The sequence below is a fragment of the Myodes glareolus genome, chromosome 6, assembly GCF_982192425.1.
Source record: "Myodes glareolus chromosome 6, mMyoGla1.1, whole genome shotgun sequence".
NCBI classification, from domain to species: Eukaryota; Metazoa; Chordata; class Mammalia; order Rodentia; family Cricetidae; genus Myodes; species Myodes glareolus.
In genome coordinates, this window is record NC_142031.1 from 47,016,247 (window position 1) to 47,034,054 (window position 17,808).

A 17,808-nucleotide genomic window follows, 5' to 3' on the forward strand; every position below is an offset into this window, starting at 1 on the left:
CAGTGTCTGGGCATTTTGCTTTTTTGACTCTCAGGTTGAACACCAATATGTGTCTGAGTTTTTATTAATCATGCTACAAGCTACATTACCAGTCGCCTCCCAGCCTATCTGCTTATGATACAGTTACACCACCTCACATCTGTGCAGTCTGTAAGAAATACAACTTTATAAAACTCAGTTTAGAGGAGGTAACATTTTCTTTATTTTCTTTCTTCCTAATCATTTTCAGACAAAGAAATGGTTTATTTTGGCACATGGTTTCATAGGGTTAAGAGTTCATCATGACAGGCAAGCATGCCAGTAAGAGTCAGGCATGGTTCAGAAGCAGAAAGCTAAGAGTTTACCTCTGGAATCTCAAACTTGAAGCAGAGAGAACTGGAAACTGCATATTCCTTAAGTAACCAAAGGCAGCTTCCAGTGACAAACTTCCTTCTTAAAGGTCACACCTCTTATCCCTTTTTATGTAACAACATCACTCAGGGACAAAGTGTTTAAATCCCCAAGAATTCAGGGGACATCTCATTTAAGCTGTCCCAGCTCTGGTCCAATACAGTTCATCTGTTGTGTGCCTCATATTTTAGTCTCTGTGTAGCAACCTTCAAATCTCTGTTTCAGGGTTTATTTTAGATATATAGTAGAAAATAGTGGAGTATTTCCTTTTGAATAAGTTTAAAGCACAATATTTAACTACAGATGATTCTTCCTTTTTCTCCTCCTCTTCTTCTTTTTCTTGCCTAGTGTATGGCTATGCATATTTTGCTGGATGAAGCCAGTCTGACAACAAGTGGGCCAGGAAAAATCTATGAGTATAGCAGAACATTGTTAAGCATCATTACACTGACAATTTTTTTCTTTTGTTGGGTGTGGATCTATCCTAAGTCTCTGGGCCATCCAGTCTCTGTGTCCTGGTACCCCAGACAGTGTCGGGATGGGCTTACTCTCCTCCATAGGTTTTAAGCTAGACTGGTAATTGGCCTGTCTCTTGTTCACCCTTTCCCAAGCACATATGACAGAAAGGACAGGCTGTAGATCAAAGGTTATGCGGCTGGATGAACATTTTGTTAATTTTAGCAAAAGTGCTGTTAATTTCTAGATGAAACTCTGAAGCAGCTGTCAAGTATGGAGGCTACCAGGAGTGTTTTGGAAGCAGGAAGGATAGCTTGGGGAAGCAAAGGTGTTTTTCTACTTCTTTCAAAGGGTATATTTTTATTTTACTTTTGTTTTTTAACAAGGACTGAGATCAGCTAATGCACACAAACATGTAGGGCCTGGGGAGAGTAGCTCACACACGGGAAACCCAGAGCTCAGCTGTTCCTACCTCCTGTTTTCCTGGAATTAGGAAAGTTCACTTTCCCATTTGATGGTTGCACTTACTAACAACTTCAAGGTCAGAACTGCCCTCTACTGATGACATGAAAATTATTTTTCTAAAGGGAGATGAGCTGATGACATTTCTTCCTTATAACTGTCTCTTAGAGCCTCATTCTACATGGTGTTTATCAAAGGCCTGGCCAGGTGAGTGTGTTTGTTTTTCTGTTCACTAATAGTGAGAGTTGTAAGTGGGTGGTGAGTGAACCTAGATTTTATGTAATAAAATGAATAGAGAATGCTCTGCTTAAAAATCTACTTTTGAACCACACTGTGTCATAAACCAACACAACAGATGCTTGTAGACATAACATATCAGTGTAATGATTTGTAAAAGAACATAGATTGCACTTACTATGACCTCTGACTATAATAAGTGTGGCAGTAGAAGGTGGGGTTATTGCAGAGGACAGAGCCTAGCAGAAGTGTGGAGAGAGAGACAGGAAAGGCTAACAGGGTGAAGATAATCAATGGAGATATATATATATATATATATATATATATATATATATATATATATATATATTTTATGACATTTTCATTCCATATATATATTCCATATATATATATATTTCATTCCATATATGTATTTATATATATTTCATTCCATATATATATTTATATATATATATTTCATTCCATATATATATATATATGGAATGAAAATGTCATAAAATCCTCGTTTTACAATGAATGTACACTAGTACATATGTAAAAAGTAACCCCAAGTGGAATATGTTAGCATTCACATCTGACTAAGGATTTTTCTACATGTTCTCTAAACCTTCTGAGAACATGGTTCCAGCTAGTCTTAGTTTTGCATTCTTGTCACAAAATACCTGAAATAACTTAGAGGGTGAAAATCAGAGAACAAACATTTATTTGTTTGCAGGTGTACATTGATAATAATAAATTACATTTAAATGATACTTTGTTTTTCTCATTTTACTACTTTCCTCAAGTTAACTTACCATGGATTTATTTATATAAAACTTAATCCAGAAATATACAACAAATATTAACTAATTTAGTGTTTAATAGTAATTTTCTGATCTGTCAAGTGTGTATATACTTAGGAATTCTAAGAAGAGTCTCAGCTTAAATCCTACTAAAACATAGGATGGTCTTAACATTGTATAAATAACTTTTAAAATTTTTGCATATATTTGTTTATACTATTGCAGTGATTTTTAATAAAGTAGATCCTTACTGGGAATTTAAAAACATATCTGGAGGAGTAGGGGAAGTGGGAGGGTATTGGGAGGAGGGGTGGAAGTGGAAACTTTTATAAACTAATAAAAAAATAAAAAATATCTGGAAAACTCACCTCACTATTTATTAAATCCTTTTAAAGTTGTTCTTACAAAAATGTAAATTGTAAAATTTCAGTTGAATTTTGAGTGTTTTATTTAAAATAAGTTGTTTAATATTTTGAGTCTTTTAAATTGAACTTTGTAACATTGAGACTACTACAATACTGAATAAGCTTTCAGTAGCAGTGAGAAAGTAATTTCAATTGTTGAATAGCATTAAATTATTTAAAGTCAAAATCCCCAAAGTTTCTTCTAACCTTTAGAAAATGCAATTTCTCATTAAAATGCACATTCATAAAAATTGCCAAGTAAATTTAAGTATACCTGCTGAATGTCTTGAGTTCATTTTGATATTGCTGGAATATCACATACTAATGTATACAGGAGATTATGTGGAAAGTGAAGGCAGGTATGGTGGCATATGGTTATGATCTCAGCACTTTGAGGACTAAGTTGTGAGCATCTTGAGTTTTATTAAAGCCAGTCTGAACTACAGGTCGAGACAGCACCCTCCCACACACACATACGATAAAATTACAGTGGAAAGCAGAAAATGTACAATTACGAATTTGTTTAAGAAATAGAACAAATTATGCCAGTAAATGTCAGTTAATAACTGACCACAGATTATGAACATCACGAAAACAAGGGATGGAAGCACGAGTGTATGATTGCAAGCATTACAGAATTTTTAATATGTCTTCAGAACGCACATTAAAGGTCTATTCTGATGCACTAGACAGGACCCTCATTGATCTCAACAAATCACACGGAAAACAAGGGACACACTCCTTTTTCATTATTTCACAAACATATTTGAGATAACTCTCATTTTTTCACTCAGGTGCTGTACACACATTCATGAAATCAGCTCCAGCACACAATATGCTATTCATCTATTCTTAGTCCCAGTAGTCATTTCAAACACACACAAACACAGAGACATAGGCACAGACCCAGACACACACACACACACACACACACACACACACACAATCACAGAGACACAGGCGCAGACCCAGACACAAACACACACACACATAGACACACAAACACAGAGACACACAAACACAGAGACACAGACGCAGACACACACATACACACACACACACACACACTCTTCCAGTGAATATTTTCATATCTTTCCCAGATTTACACCATGTGTTGTGTGATCGAGCTCTGGGTCTGACTGCTTCCACACAGGCTCTGCAGTGACACTACTGCTGCTGCTTCATCGCAGGGGACCTGGCTCAAAACTACAAGACTGTAAAATTCTAGTGAGCGCTGGTGCTTCCACTTGCCTTTGAATTTTAACTTTGGTGAGTTAAATTCAATCTCATAAATAATAATTTCTGTATTTTAATTATTTATGTATATTAGATAATAGCTATGAATTAACACATTATTAAAAGGCAGTCACTATTTGTTACTGCTGGCATTATGTATTTCATAAAGTCCATCTGCTCACAGAACTCATTTGAGTGTCTTCATCTTCCTGAGATTCCCGAAGACTTGTTAACGTTGCTGACAGTGGACTGCACATCAGCCAACAACGTGTCACAAAATCACTTCATGTTCTCTCTGAGCATTCAAACTGCTTTTAGGTCATTACTCACTAAATATGGTAGGACTTTAAATGTACTGTGATAATGAAGTGATAAAGTGATTTTTCTTGTAAGAATGTAGAGCTATGTATCCACGCACCAGCCCTTGGTTTTTATTGTTGCACTTCTCCTCAGACAGCTCCCTGCAGACTTCTTGGTCTCTAGGTCTGGGTCAATTTAATAGTGATGGCTTCTTCCTATTGTGAATATTCATGGCCACACTTTGTGTTTTAGTACTGACAACTAAATGATGCAACTGAATCTGACATAAAGCCCCCAGCACTGCAATTTCCTTTTTCAAGTAAAACAAATATTCTTTCTCATTGCATTTACATGTTAAACATATGTTATATGTTTGCATCAATGGCAGATATGATTTGTTTCCTGGTTAAATCTCAGCCAGATTGAGCTCCACAGAAAGATGACATGACACATGATGACTTAGGAGATGCATGATTTTCTGTAAGTCATAGATATTTACAAATCAATGTATATGAAATTTACAGTTTATAAAGCAATTCTTTGGGCTAAGGAAAAAAATTTTAGATTACCTTTTCCTTGGTATTGTCACCTTGTAATATTACATATAGTACATGTGTTATATTATTGATGTACAATTGATGAAAATTATTTTACATATATGGTTTGTACATTTTCAATTTTGTAAATGAAATTGGAATATAATTTTCAGTTTGAAGGCCAAGGCTTGAATTAATTGCTATCCTGGAACATTTATTTATTTACTATTCATTTACTTACCTATTCGTTTAGCTCTCCTTCTATTTATTTATTTAATATTTAATATTTTATATTTATTTATTTTATTTTACATATATGAGATTTTTGCCTGCATATATGTCTATGTGCTACTTGCATGACTGAGTCAAAGAGGGTAATGGATCCCCAGAACTAAAGTTACAGATGGTTATGATCTACCAGGTCATTGCTGAGACTCTAACCCAGGTCCTTTGCAAGAGTAAAAAACATGGTTTGAAGGACTGAGCCTTCTTCCAGTTTGTATCCTGAAAATTTAAAAAGATATAACACCACTGTGTAGCTACTGTTTATGTATGCTGGTGGGAGAATCAGATGCTTTACATCACAATTGAGATGAATCTACATCTTTACTAGATTGAGCTTTTTAAGAGCAAAAATAATGTAAATATAAAATGTATAAATTATGGTGTCAATATCACAGGGATGTTGTAGGCTGGGCTCATACACTAACTTCGCCATTATTTTTACACACACATGTATGCATCCTTCTACATGTGTGAAATATACAAGTGAGCTTGACAATGTAATCGGGCCACTTCTTTTCTCACAAGAGTCCGAGCAAGTGTAGTAGCTTTCAATTTCTTTATCACAAAGGTGTTTAAAAGTACTGATTGATAGTAATTTGACAAAATAACTATATTGGTACCCGGGTCAAATAACTAGCATAAACACCAAAGGTAAGACTGTTGATTGAAATTTTAAAAGTGTCTGTGCTTTGATGATGTATGATAATAATAGGACCCTTGATTTCCACTGCATGGGACAGAATCTCTTTTAAAAAAAAAACAGAATCATTATGTAGTCATCTTTGACAAGTTCATGAGTTCATGTTTGTCACAATGTGTTGAAAATAGTGATTATCTTAGTGCGGCATGTTCTCTCCTTTTGTTGGAGGCTCCAAGCTCCACATCTGCAGATGTGAATATGTAACCTGTAGTAACTCAGATACACAACAAACTGAGACCATGGCCAAGACTGGGGTGGTGTGCAGTGCATTAAAGAGGAGCATAACAGGTTACAAGTGATCTCAGGAGGGTAATGGAAAAGGGAACATCCTTAGGCAGGGATAGAATAGAAGTAAATATAGCAGAAGATGTGAGGAAGGTATAGGGGAGAAGCAAAATACAATTGAGCTCATAGGGAAAAATGTAATGGGGAGTTCTTAGGTGAGGTGGAGGGAGATAAATATAGTAGAATATAGTAGAGGTAGGTAAAATAACACTATGGATGACCGAAAAAGTCTTAAGGCAAAAAGAGAAAATTCATAAGGTATCTTAAAATTAATGATTACTCATCTCCCTCCATAATAAAAAAAAAACATGTGTCTTGATAGCTGGGAGTTAGTTCTTTAAGCCTGAAGTGGAGTGTTCCAAACACTGATGGATGGGAATTAAACTGGTAGATATTTAAGATCATTTATTACCATAATTAATGACTATGCAATTAATAAGGTATGGAAAATGCAATAATGGCCTCCAACTGTATCTGTCTTTAATTCCTGATCCAGGATATGTAAAATTTCACAGAAAAAGGAACATTTAAAAAGGGAAAATATGAACACAGATAGACATTTTTATGTTTAAAATAATGGGATTATGATGAATTATCACTGCAATTCAATTAGAATTACAAGTGAAAACATAGATAGTTGCAAAATAGAGCACAGTAAAATTATGCAGCATGAGACTGACTCACCCCACACTTTTGAGCTTCTTTGATGGATATTTTTCACATCAATGTAAGTCATAGCTGTAAAACTGTGACTAATATTCTGGGTTTGTTGCTACTCTTATAGTTGTTAACTCTAAAATGAGACAATGTAAATCAATAGGATTAGATTTCTATGGAATGACTCCTAAGTGAATAGCAGGTCCACAGAATGTGCATTCTGTGTAGTATGTGACTGTGAATGCCTTTATCAAGAATGCTACATACACAGGTAAATACATGGAGAAGTATATAGAAATGTGAGCAATGAAATCCAGTCTGAAACATCCAAAGTTAAAGACAGGTTAATCAAATATAAGTATGGACAATTGAATGGTGATATAGACACACTGACCAGTGAATCACAAGTCTGATGTATAATCTATTATTTTTCAGGTATATGAAATATGCTTTTAATAGGATGATAATATTAGTATACTTTCCACGTATGTCATCATTAAAGAATGTCCTTAATTTCCAAACTGGACTTGGAGTCCTGGCCAATATGTTTCTCCTTTCTTTCTACACTTTCATAATCCTAGGTCACAGACCTAAGCCCACGGACATGATCTCCTGTCAATTGTCCTTCATCCACATAGTGCTGGTCCTCACTGGAAGTGATATTTGGCTTACAGATGTATTTGAATCACTGAACATTGAGAATGACTTCAAATGTAAGACAACTTTTTACATAAACAGAGTGATGAGAAGCCTCTCCATCTGTATCACCTGCCTCCTGAGTGTGTTCCAGGCTGTCACTATCAGTCCCAATACCTCTTTGTTGGCAAAATTTAAATATAAACTAAAAAAGTACATGATTTGTGCTTTCTTATTTATTTGGTCTTTCAACTTGTCATTAATTAGCAACCACATCTTCTATGCTGGTGCTTTTATTAATGTAAGTGTGACCAACCAGATGCAGGTCACTAAGTTCTGCTCACTCTTCCCCATGAACTACATCATCAGGGCACTGATTTTAACAGTGACAACCTCCAGAGATGTATTTCTTGTAGGAGTTATGCTGACCACAAGTGCATATATGGTGATTATCTTGTTCAGACATCAGAGCCAAAGCAAGCATCTTCACAGCCTCAGTCACCAAAGAGTGTCCCCTGAGAAAAGGGCCACCCAGACAATCTTGCTGCTGGTGATTTTCTTTGTGGTCATGTACTGGGTGGACTTCATCATCTCATCCACCACAGTCTTAATGTGGATGTATGACCCAGTCATCCTGGGTGTTCAGAAGTTTGTGATGAATGTCTATCCGACAATTACTCCTCTGGTACAAATCAGTTCTGATAATAGAATAATCAATATGTTGAAAAGCTTGAGGTCAAAGTGTCACCAGATTTTCTAAAAAAGAGTTATTTTTCTTGTTTTTAATAAAATGATTTGTTTATTTTTATTTACTTTTATGAGTATTGCATCAACATGTGTGTATGTGTGAATTCCTGATACCCACAGAGGTCAGAAGAGGTAATTGCCCCCACTCCACTTCAATTGGACTTATGCATGGTTGTAAAGCATCATTCTGGTTCAGCTACAATTATTTTTTCCTAAATACAGATTTTCTTAAGTTGTTCAATAGTTCAAGAACAATTCAAGAGTCTTCATATTTTAAATAAAATTTGTGGTATTACATATGTACAGTCTGTGACATTTCTGTTGCCAAGTAGTATAGAGTTTCTTAATTTTATTGTACACCATAAGTTGTTTTTTCCACAGGAATTCTCTTATCTCTCTTTTTTACTTTATATCTTTTTTTTTACTTTACTTTATAAATGTTCCCTTGATTCTGAGGTTGCTCAAAAGAAGCTCCTGCTCCTATTGACTTTTTAAGCTTTTCTATATAAGAGATTTAAATCTACTCTCAGTCATCAAAAATAGTTTAAATATATTATTGTAACTTTAACTCTCTGTCCTAAGTATAGTTTCTCTGCGGCACAATGTGAATCGAATTTTACAATTTTAATCAAGGTTAATTAATGGGTTCTATATGAAAATTTATTTGCCTATGTATTTGTACTTCATTTCTTTCACAGTTTAAGAAATAGTAATGGTAACTAAAAATTGTTATATACATGTACATTGTGTGTAGTGTGTTTTTTGTTAATGTGTGTATACATATGTGCGTGTGTGTTCATATGAAGAATGTATGTGCATGTGCACATGGAAGTCAGGAGAAACCTTGCCTTTTGTTGACAGAGTATCTCTCATTGTAACCTGGAGCTTACCAAATAGACCAAGATGGTAGCTCCAGTTATTCTACTGTCTCTGTCTTCCCCAGATCTGATATTAGAAGTGTTCACCACCATACCCCACCACTGAAATTTTTTGTTTTTCATTTATAGAAAAATGATTTTTCTTCACACAATATTCTGATAAGGGTTTCTAATTCCTCTGGTCCTTTTAGTTTCTCCTCTCCCTCATTTGGATCTATGCCCTTTCTGTCTCTCCCTGGAAAACTATCTAAGCCTTATAATAAAATAAACAAGTTAAAACAAAAATGAACAAATTAAAATAAAACAAAACAAAAAGAAGAAAAAAGAGCCTGTGAAAAGGCACAAGGAACACATGGATATAGAAACACAAGTTCACATATAAGGCTCTCATAAAAACACAAAACTAGAAGACATAATACATATGCAAAGGACCTGTAGATTCCACTGAGTTCATTTTGTGTTGACCACCTTTTGTTGGGCATAGAGCCTACCCTTCATAGTAGTTTGTTTCCCCAGTGAGACTCCCTTGGAGAAAACTAATATTTCATTTGCAAGTGACTACCAAATGGCGATACTTTGGGATTTGGGATGGGGCCATGTAATCACTCACCTTTCTGTCTAGGAGTCCACAGTCTTTGAGTTTATATGTGTGTCTGTTGCTCTTTGTTTAGCAGGCCTTTGTAGTGGGAAGCTGCGGGCAGGCCTGCATTTCGTCCCACCCGGCTCCCGCAAAGCCAGCTTAGCCCCAGAAACAATAACACACAAATTGTATTCATTTAAACACTGTCTGGCCCATTAATTCCCATTTATCGGCTAGCTATTACATATTGATTCAACCCATTTCTAATAATCTGTATAGCACCATGAGGTCGTGGCTTACCGGGAGAGATTCAGCATATCTGGATTCCATGGCGTCTGTCTCATTGCCCTCTTCCCAGCATTCTGTTCTGTTTACTCTGCCTACCTAGTTTTCTGTCCTATCAGAGGGCCAAGGCAGTCTCTTTATTAACCAATGAAAGTAACAATAGATAGAAGACCCTTCCACATCAGGCCTTGTTCCCTTGGTGTCCTCCATTGTGTAGCAGGGTACATTGCAGGCAGGACATGATGGTGGATTGAAGGATTTGTAGCTGAGTTGGTGTTTGCTTTTCTCCTTTTGTAGTGTGCATGTTACCTTACATTCCCATGAAATCTAATCTGCCGAGTTGAAAAATTTAGATAAGCGCCAGCTTGCATTCTTCATGTTCAATTAGTTATGTAAGTATTGTCTTCAGGCCAACAGGTGCTGTCTATCATTTTGTAGAGAGCAAACAATAGCCTTGATCCTGATTGCATTCACGTTTTCATGGAGCCCCTTTGGCCAACAATTCAATTAGTTTTAAAGAGTTCACAGAACTGGAATCTTCATTTGATGATGAGAGATTTTGATTAGGATTCCACCCCTCCATTATTCTGTGACTTCACTTAGATTGCTTTCTTATCTGTACATGCTTTAGAAAGCTTTTGCTGTGTTGTTTTCCACATAATCCCTTAAGTGTTCCTTAGATTTAGTTGTCCCTCCATGCATAAACTTTCCCTGTTTGATCCCCCTTTGAAACCTTGCTGATTGAGGTTTTCTATTCTGCCTGGTTTCTGTCCTCCCACCAGGTCTCACAGCCATTTAGTCCCAAAGAAATCACACAGGGGTCTATATTAGTGATAAACTGATTGGCCCATTAGCTCAGGCTTCTTATTAACTCTTATAACTTATATTAACCCATTATTCTTATCTATGTTAGCCACATGGCTTGGTACCTTTCTAAGCGGGGCAATCACATCTTCCTTCTGTGTCTGAGCAGGACTGGGGAGGAATGGGCTTCCTCCTTCCCAGAATTCTACTGTTCTCATTGACCCACCTCTACTTCTTGTCTAGTTGTCCCACCTATACTTCTTGCCTGGCTACTGCCCAATCAGCGTTTATTTAAAACATAATTGACAGAATATAGACAATTATCCCACTCCAAACCCCCTTGTTTATCCATAACTATCTATTCTATTTTTCCCTTTCTAGTTAAATTCCCCAGCCCTGTTCCCTAGTTCTATACCTAATGTCTGTAGTAAAAAGAGTTGCTCATTGGTTACTGGCTGCCCAGCTAGCTTAGAGCCGAAAAAAATCACACAGAAAACATATTATTTAAAACATTGATGGCCCATTAGCTTTAGTTTCTTATTGGCTAACTCTTATATCACCAGGAGGCTGTGGCTTACCAGCTAAAGTTTCAACATGTCTGTTTTTATGTCAGTACCATGTTGGTTTTATTTCTATAGCTCTCTTGTACAATTTGAAATTGGGAATGGTGATACTAAAAAAACCAATCTGCCTCCATCTGAGACTTAAAAGTCACCTTAAAGTAAAGATGAGCAGGATCATTCCTGGTTATGTTTCAACCTCTTCTTCACAAAAATTGGAGTATGACCCACCTGTAACATTAACTACATATGGTTCTCTACTTCCTATTCCAGCAGTGACAATCATGTCTTTGTTTCAAACAAGTTGTTCATAAACATCTTGAAAGCCAAACATTCTTTCAAAGTGGTTGTTATGTTTGCCTTGTTGTAGCTAACTTGCTATGCCCACCTTGAACTATGTCTATGTTTCAGGAGGGACTAACTGTTAACTTATGTTTGACTCCTGTAATCTAGCCTATAGTGCCCACCAAATCCCCTAATTAGAAAGTCCCTAACCCTGAGCAAAGGCCTTTTCTTTCTTACATCTAATGTTGATTTAGGGCGCTGTATATATTTATGAATTTAAAAGTTTGCCTTATTTAATTGCTCTATTTTATCAATTTGGCCATGGTAATTTGGGTCAGTGGTCTTTCTCTTACCATCTTTGGGATTAATTATATCTCTGGCAATTCTTTTATTATTCAGAAATGTTTTAACTATTTTAAAGCTTTTTTAACTGTGTATAGCTTTTGTTACTCAGAAGTGGATTTGCTTGTTAGTTTGTTTTTATATTTCTATATGAAGTTGAAAATTGTCCTTTTCAGTTCGGGGAAAAATTTTGTTGAAAATCTGCTTGATAATTCATTGAATCCGTAAATTGCTTTTGGTAGGATGGGCATTTTTACTATATTAATCCTACTGATCAATGAGCATGAGAAATATTTCCATATTTTTAGATATTCTTCAATTTCTTTCTTCAATGTCTTAAAGGTTTTATCATACAAGTCTTACCTTCCTTGGTTAGAGCTATCCCAAGATATTTTGGTTTATTTGAGGGTCTTGTGAAAGAGTTGTTTTCCTGATTTATTTTTTAGTCTATTTTTAATAAATAGGAAGACTACATATTTTTGTGAATTAATTTTGTATCCAGCTAATTTGTTGAAAGTGTTTATCAGCTGTATGTGTTTCTCGGTGAAAGGTTTAGAACAGTGGTTCTCAACCTGTGGATCATAACCCTTTAAGAGATTGAATGACCTTTTCACAGAGGTCAGCTAAGAATTTAAAAAATATCAGATATTTACATTATGATTCATAAAAGTGGCAAAATTACAGTTATGAAGTAGCGACAAAAACAATTTCATAGTCGATAGGGTGACAACACCATGAACTATATTAAAGGGTCACAGCATTGCAAAGGTTGGGAGCTACTGAACTCAAATTATGTAATATAATCTGTATCAGTCAAGGTTCTCTAGAATAATAGAATACGTAGAAGAAGTCCATATATTTATAAAAAGCATATTTACTAGAATGGCTTACAGGTTGTGGCCCAGCTAATCCAATGTTTGTTGTCTACCACAGAAAAGTCCAGAAATCCAGTAGCTGCTCAATCCACAAGGCTAAATGTCTCAGCTGTTCTTTGGTATATACTGAAATCCTGAAGACACAAACTCAAATACCAGTGCAATAATTATCTTTCTGGCAACAACAAGGGAACGACACAAAGACAGAACAATCCTCCCTTTTCCATGTCCTTTAAATATACTGCCAGCCAAGGTGTGGTTCAGATTAAAGTAGGATCTTCCTACCTCAAATATTCAGAGTTTAACTGAGTTTTCTACTTCTAATGATTTTATTAAGAAAGAAACCTTGCAGAGGCATCTCTAGTCATTCTGGGGTTTAGTTAGTTCCAGAAACAGAAAAGTTGACGACTAAGAATAGCATCACACTATCATAGCATCTGCAAATGTAGATGCCTTGACTTCTTACCTATCTGTGTCTCCTCAATCTCCTTCAGTTATTTTACTGCTCCATAAAGACTTTGTGGGGAGTTTGAATGTAATCAGGACCCCCATAATCCCATGGTGAATGGTACCATCAGGAAGCATGGACTGGGTGTAGGTGTTGAAGGATATCTACCACTGTGAACTTTGAGGTCTCTTTTGCTCAATCTTCACTCAGTGTGACACTCAGTCAACTTTCTGTTGCCTGCAAGATGTTGTACTTTCGGCTACTTCTCCAGCACCATGTCTGCCTGCCTGCTGCCATGTTGCTCCCACTATGTTGATAATGGACTGGGCCCCTGAAAATGTCATCAAGCCACCCTAATTAAACACTTTCCTTTATAAGAGATGCCGTGTTCATAGTGTCTCTTCACAGCAATATAAACTCTAACTGAAACAGACTTCAAGTACTATATTTTACAAGTATGTTGAGTGTACATTCTTGTCTTAGTTCTGATTTTAGGTGAATTATTTAGATTTCTCTCCATTTAAGTTGATATTGACTATGGGCTTGCTATAAATTGCCTTTATTACATTTAGTTATTGTACTTTGTATCCCCAATATTTCCAATGCTTTTGACATGTAGGGGCTTTGTATTTTGTCAAGGGCCTTTTCTTCATCTAATGAGATGATCATGTGGTGTTTTGTCTTTCAGTCTGTTAATATGGTGCATTATTTTATCAATTTATATATGTTGAATCATCCTGCATCTGAAAGATGTTGTTTACTTAATTATGGTGGGTGATGTGTTTGATGTTTTCTTGGATTGATATTTGGGTTTGCAGGTATTTGATAACTTTTTGCATCTGTGTTCCTAAGGGAAATTTATCTGAATCCTCTTTCTTTATTGGGTCTTTATGAAGTTTATGTAGCAAGTAAATTGGAACTCTCAAAAAGAATTGGGCGGTATTCCTTCATTGTTGAATTTTGAAAATAATTTGAGGATTATTGTGGGGTGGTAGTTTTAACAAGAATGGTCCCCAGAGGCTCATAGATTTCAATGCTTATGGAGTGATACTATTTGATTGATTAGTGTGGCTAGGTGTTTGGAGGAGGTATGTCACTGGGGTTGGTTTTGAGGTTTCAAACCCAAGCCAGGCCTAGTAGCTCTATCATTTCCTGCTACCTGTAAATCTGGATGTAGAACTCTCTGTACCTTCTCCAAAATTATGTCTGTATGGCACCATGCTCCCCATTGTGTTGATAATGGACTAAACCTCTGAAGTGTAAACAAGCCCCCAATAAACACTTTCTTTTATAGACATTTCCATGTTTGAGTATATATCATATTCATGTTTTTGGGTCTGGGTTATCTCACTCAGTAAAGTGTTTTCTATTTCCATCCATTTGCATGCAAAATTCAAGATGTCATTGTTTATTACCGCTGAGTAAATCCCTAAAGTGTACATGTTCCACACCTTCTTTATCCATTCTTCTATTAAGGGGCACCTAGGTTGTTTCCATGTTCTGCCTATTACAAAGAGTGCTGCTATGAACACAGTTGAACAAATGTTTTTTGTAGTATGATTGGGCATCTCTTGGGTATATTCCCAAGAGTGGAATTGCTGGGTCCTGAAGTAGGTTGACTCCCAGTTTCCAAAGTGGTTGCACAAGTTTGCATTCCTACCAACAATGGATGAGTTTTCCCCTTACTGCACATGCTCTCCAGCATAGGCTATCGTTGGTGTTTTTGATTTTAGCTATTCTGACAGGTGTAAGGTGGTATCTCAAAGTTGTTTTGATTTGCATTTCCCTGATCACAAAGGAGGTTGAACATGCTGGACTGGGACTGATGGAGCATGTGATCAAACTGGACTCTCTGAGTGTGGCTGTGAATGAGGGCTGACTGTTTTGATTCTACTGCATCGACTGGCTTTGTGGGAGCCTGGTTTGTTTGGATGCTCACCTTCCTAGGCCTGGATGGAAGCGGGAGGACCTTGGACTTCCAACGGGGCAGGGAACCCTGAATGCTCTTAGCACTGGAGAGGGAGGGGAGTGAAGGAGTGGGAGGAAATGGGAAATGGGAGGTGGAGAGGGGGTGAAAATTTTTAATTAATTAATTTTTTTTTTAAAAAAAGAAGTTTCTATGTTTATGGTGTCTCTTCACACAACAGAACACAGGCCAAGACATGGACTTAACTTCCTATTGGAAGTCACAGGGCATTTGGTGCTAAAACCATATTGCACTGGGTGTTTTGTTTGGGTTTTGGGTTTTGTTGTTGTTGTTGTTGTTTGCTTGTTTCTTTGTAAGGTGGGGAAACTCATAATTACTACTTCTAATCCATTGATATTTTTGATGTGTTTAGCTTCCTTATTTAACCTTGATTTAACTTTGGAATGTCAAACTTACTGATCAAATTATGAACTTCTGATGCAGAGATCCACAGCGGAGTCAAGACTATGATGGGGTTACTCACTGAAACAGCTTACCTGAGCTAATAGGAGCCCACTATCTCCAGTCTGACAGTGAGAGAATCAGCATAGGACCATATTAGGCACTCAGAATGTGGGTGACAGTTGCATGGCTGAGACACACTGTGGGACCATTAGTAGTGAGACCAGGATTTATCCCTGTTGTTTCTAGGCTTTTTGAAACCCATTCTCTTTGGAGGGATACCTTTCTCAGTCTATATATAGTGGAAATGGCTTTAGTCCTGACTCAAAGCAATGTGCTAGCATTTGTTAACTCCCCATGGGAAACCTTACCCTCTCTAAGGAGTGGATGGCTGGTGGGATTTGGGGTGGGGGTGGAGGGAGCAGGAAAAGGGGAGGAAGTGGGAACTGGGATTGGTATGCAATTTGAGAAAATAATATTTTAAAATAAATACAGAAATAAATATTTTAAAAATTATCTACTTCTTTTAGGTCTTCCAATTTGTTTGAATACAGAATTCTAAAGTTTATCCCTATGATTTTCTGAATATCCTCCACGATTTTGTTTCTTGATCCATTCAGTCACTCTCTGTCTTTTGAGTGGAGAATTGAGGTCCTTAATGCTTGATTTGTTATTGAAATGTGTGTGTTCATTCTGGTTATCATGTTGTTAATTTTTGTTATTCTGAACTCAGTGGTCTTTATGTTTCAATAATTATGGCTCATGTTACTTCCAAAGTCTCTCTGTTTTGCTTATTCCTCTTTTTACCCCAAAATAAAGCTTCATGTATTGCCTTAGAATAGGTTTGTTGAATATAAAACTTTCTAGGCGTCAATGTGTGGACAATTGTTCTTTCGCCTTTATCAGGGCAGTAGTTTTGCTGGGCGTATTATTTGAGATTGGCTGTCATTTAAGACTTGGATTGTTTTATTCTAGGTTTTTCTGGCTTTGAAAGTTTTCCTTGAAAAATCAGTTTTCCTTTGAAAAGTTTTCTTTACTCATGATTTGCTGTTTTCTCTTGCAACTTTCAATGCACCTTTATTGCTGTCTCCTCAGTGTTTTAAATATGAGATGCTATGGAAATTTCCTTTTCTGGTCTTGTCTTTAATGTGTTGTGTGTGCTTGTTCTATGTGTGTGGGTGAGTCTTTCCTTAGTTTGGGACAATTTTCTTCTAAGATCTCCTTGAAGGTCTTGTGTTCGCCATTGACTTGGGATTCTTCTCCCTCACCTGTGCATACAATTTCAAAGTCTGATTTCTCCATGGTCTCCCACATTAACAATGTCTACACATACACTCTACCAACTAAGTTACATCCCCAGCCCCACAGCTCACTATCTGCTGATTACATCAACTCATGTCTGTGCCCCTGTAAGAAAGATTAATTTTCCCAAGTGTATTTACACACATTTTCTTAATATTAGCAAAAGTGCTTTTAATTTCTTAGTGAGGTCATGAAGCCACTGTCAAGAAAGTATGGAGGTTATTAAGAAACATTTTGGAAGCAGGAAGGACTCCTTAAGGAATCAAAATGTTTTCCTACTGCTTTTGAATGTGATGTTATTTTTACTTTAGTTTTGTCCAGAAGGAACGGGATGAGCTAATCCACACAGACAGATATGGACTGGGGAGAAGAGTTCACACATGGGAAAGTCAATGTTCAGCTGCTGCTTCTCTACTGTTGTCCTGGAATTAGGGAAGTTCACTTTTCCATCTGACGGTACCACTTTCTAACAACCTCAAGGTCAGAACTTCCCCTTCCCAGGTGACATGATAATTATGGGTCTAGAGAGAGATGAGCTGATGACATTTCTTCCCTATAACTACTTTTTAGGGCCTCATTCCAAATGGATGTTTATTAAAGGTCTGGCCAGATGAGCATTTCTTTTTCTCTTTATTATTAGTGAGAGTTGTAACTGGTAGAAGGAAGCAGAGTTTTCTGTAATAAAATGATTAGAGAATTCTCATTTAGAATTCATTTTTGAGCCTTATTGTATCAATAGCAAACACAACAAATTCCTATAGACAAAGATATCAGTGTAATGATTTGTAAAAGAACATAAATATGACTTGCTATGCCCTCTGATTGTAATGTATGTGACAGTATAAGGTTGTCTATTGGAAAGAGGACAGTGCCTAGCATAAGTGTGGATAGAGAGACAGGGAAGGCTAACGGGGTGAATGGGTATTATGTATTGAAAGAAAATATAATGATATCTATTTCTTTTTACA

General features: G+C 36.5%; 1 protein-coding gene across 1 annotated transcript; it reads left to right on the forward strand.

Annotated features, from left to right (window-relative positions):
• Nucleotides 1-7,217: 7,217 nt before the first annotated feature.
• Nucleotides 7,218-8,126, forward strand: LOC148121801 (vomeronasal type-1 receptor 90-like). The gene has a single exon (XM_087906722.1). It carries the CDS (start codon nucleotides 7,218-7,220, stop codon nucleotides 8,124-8,126), a length of 909 nt encoding a protein of 302 aa, XP_087762848.1.
• Nucleotides 8,127-17,808: the final 9,682 nt, after the last annotated feature.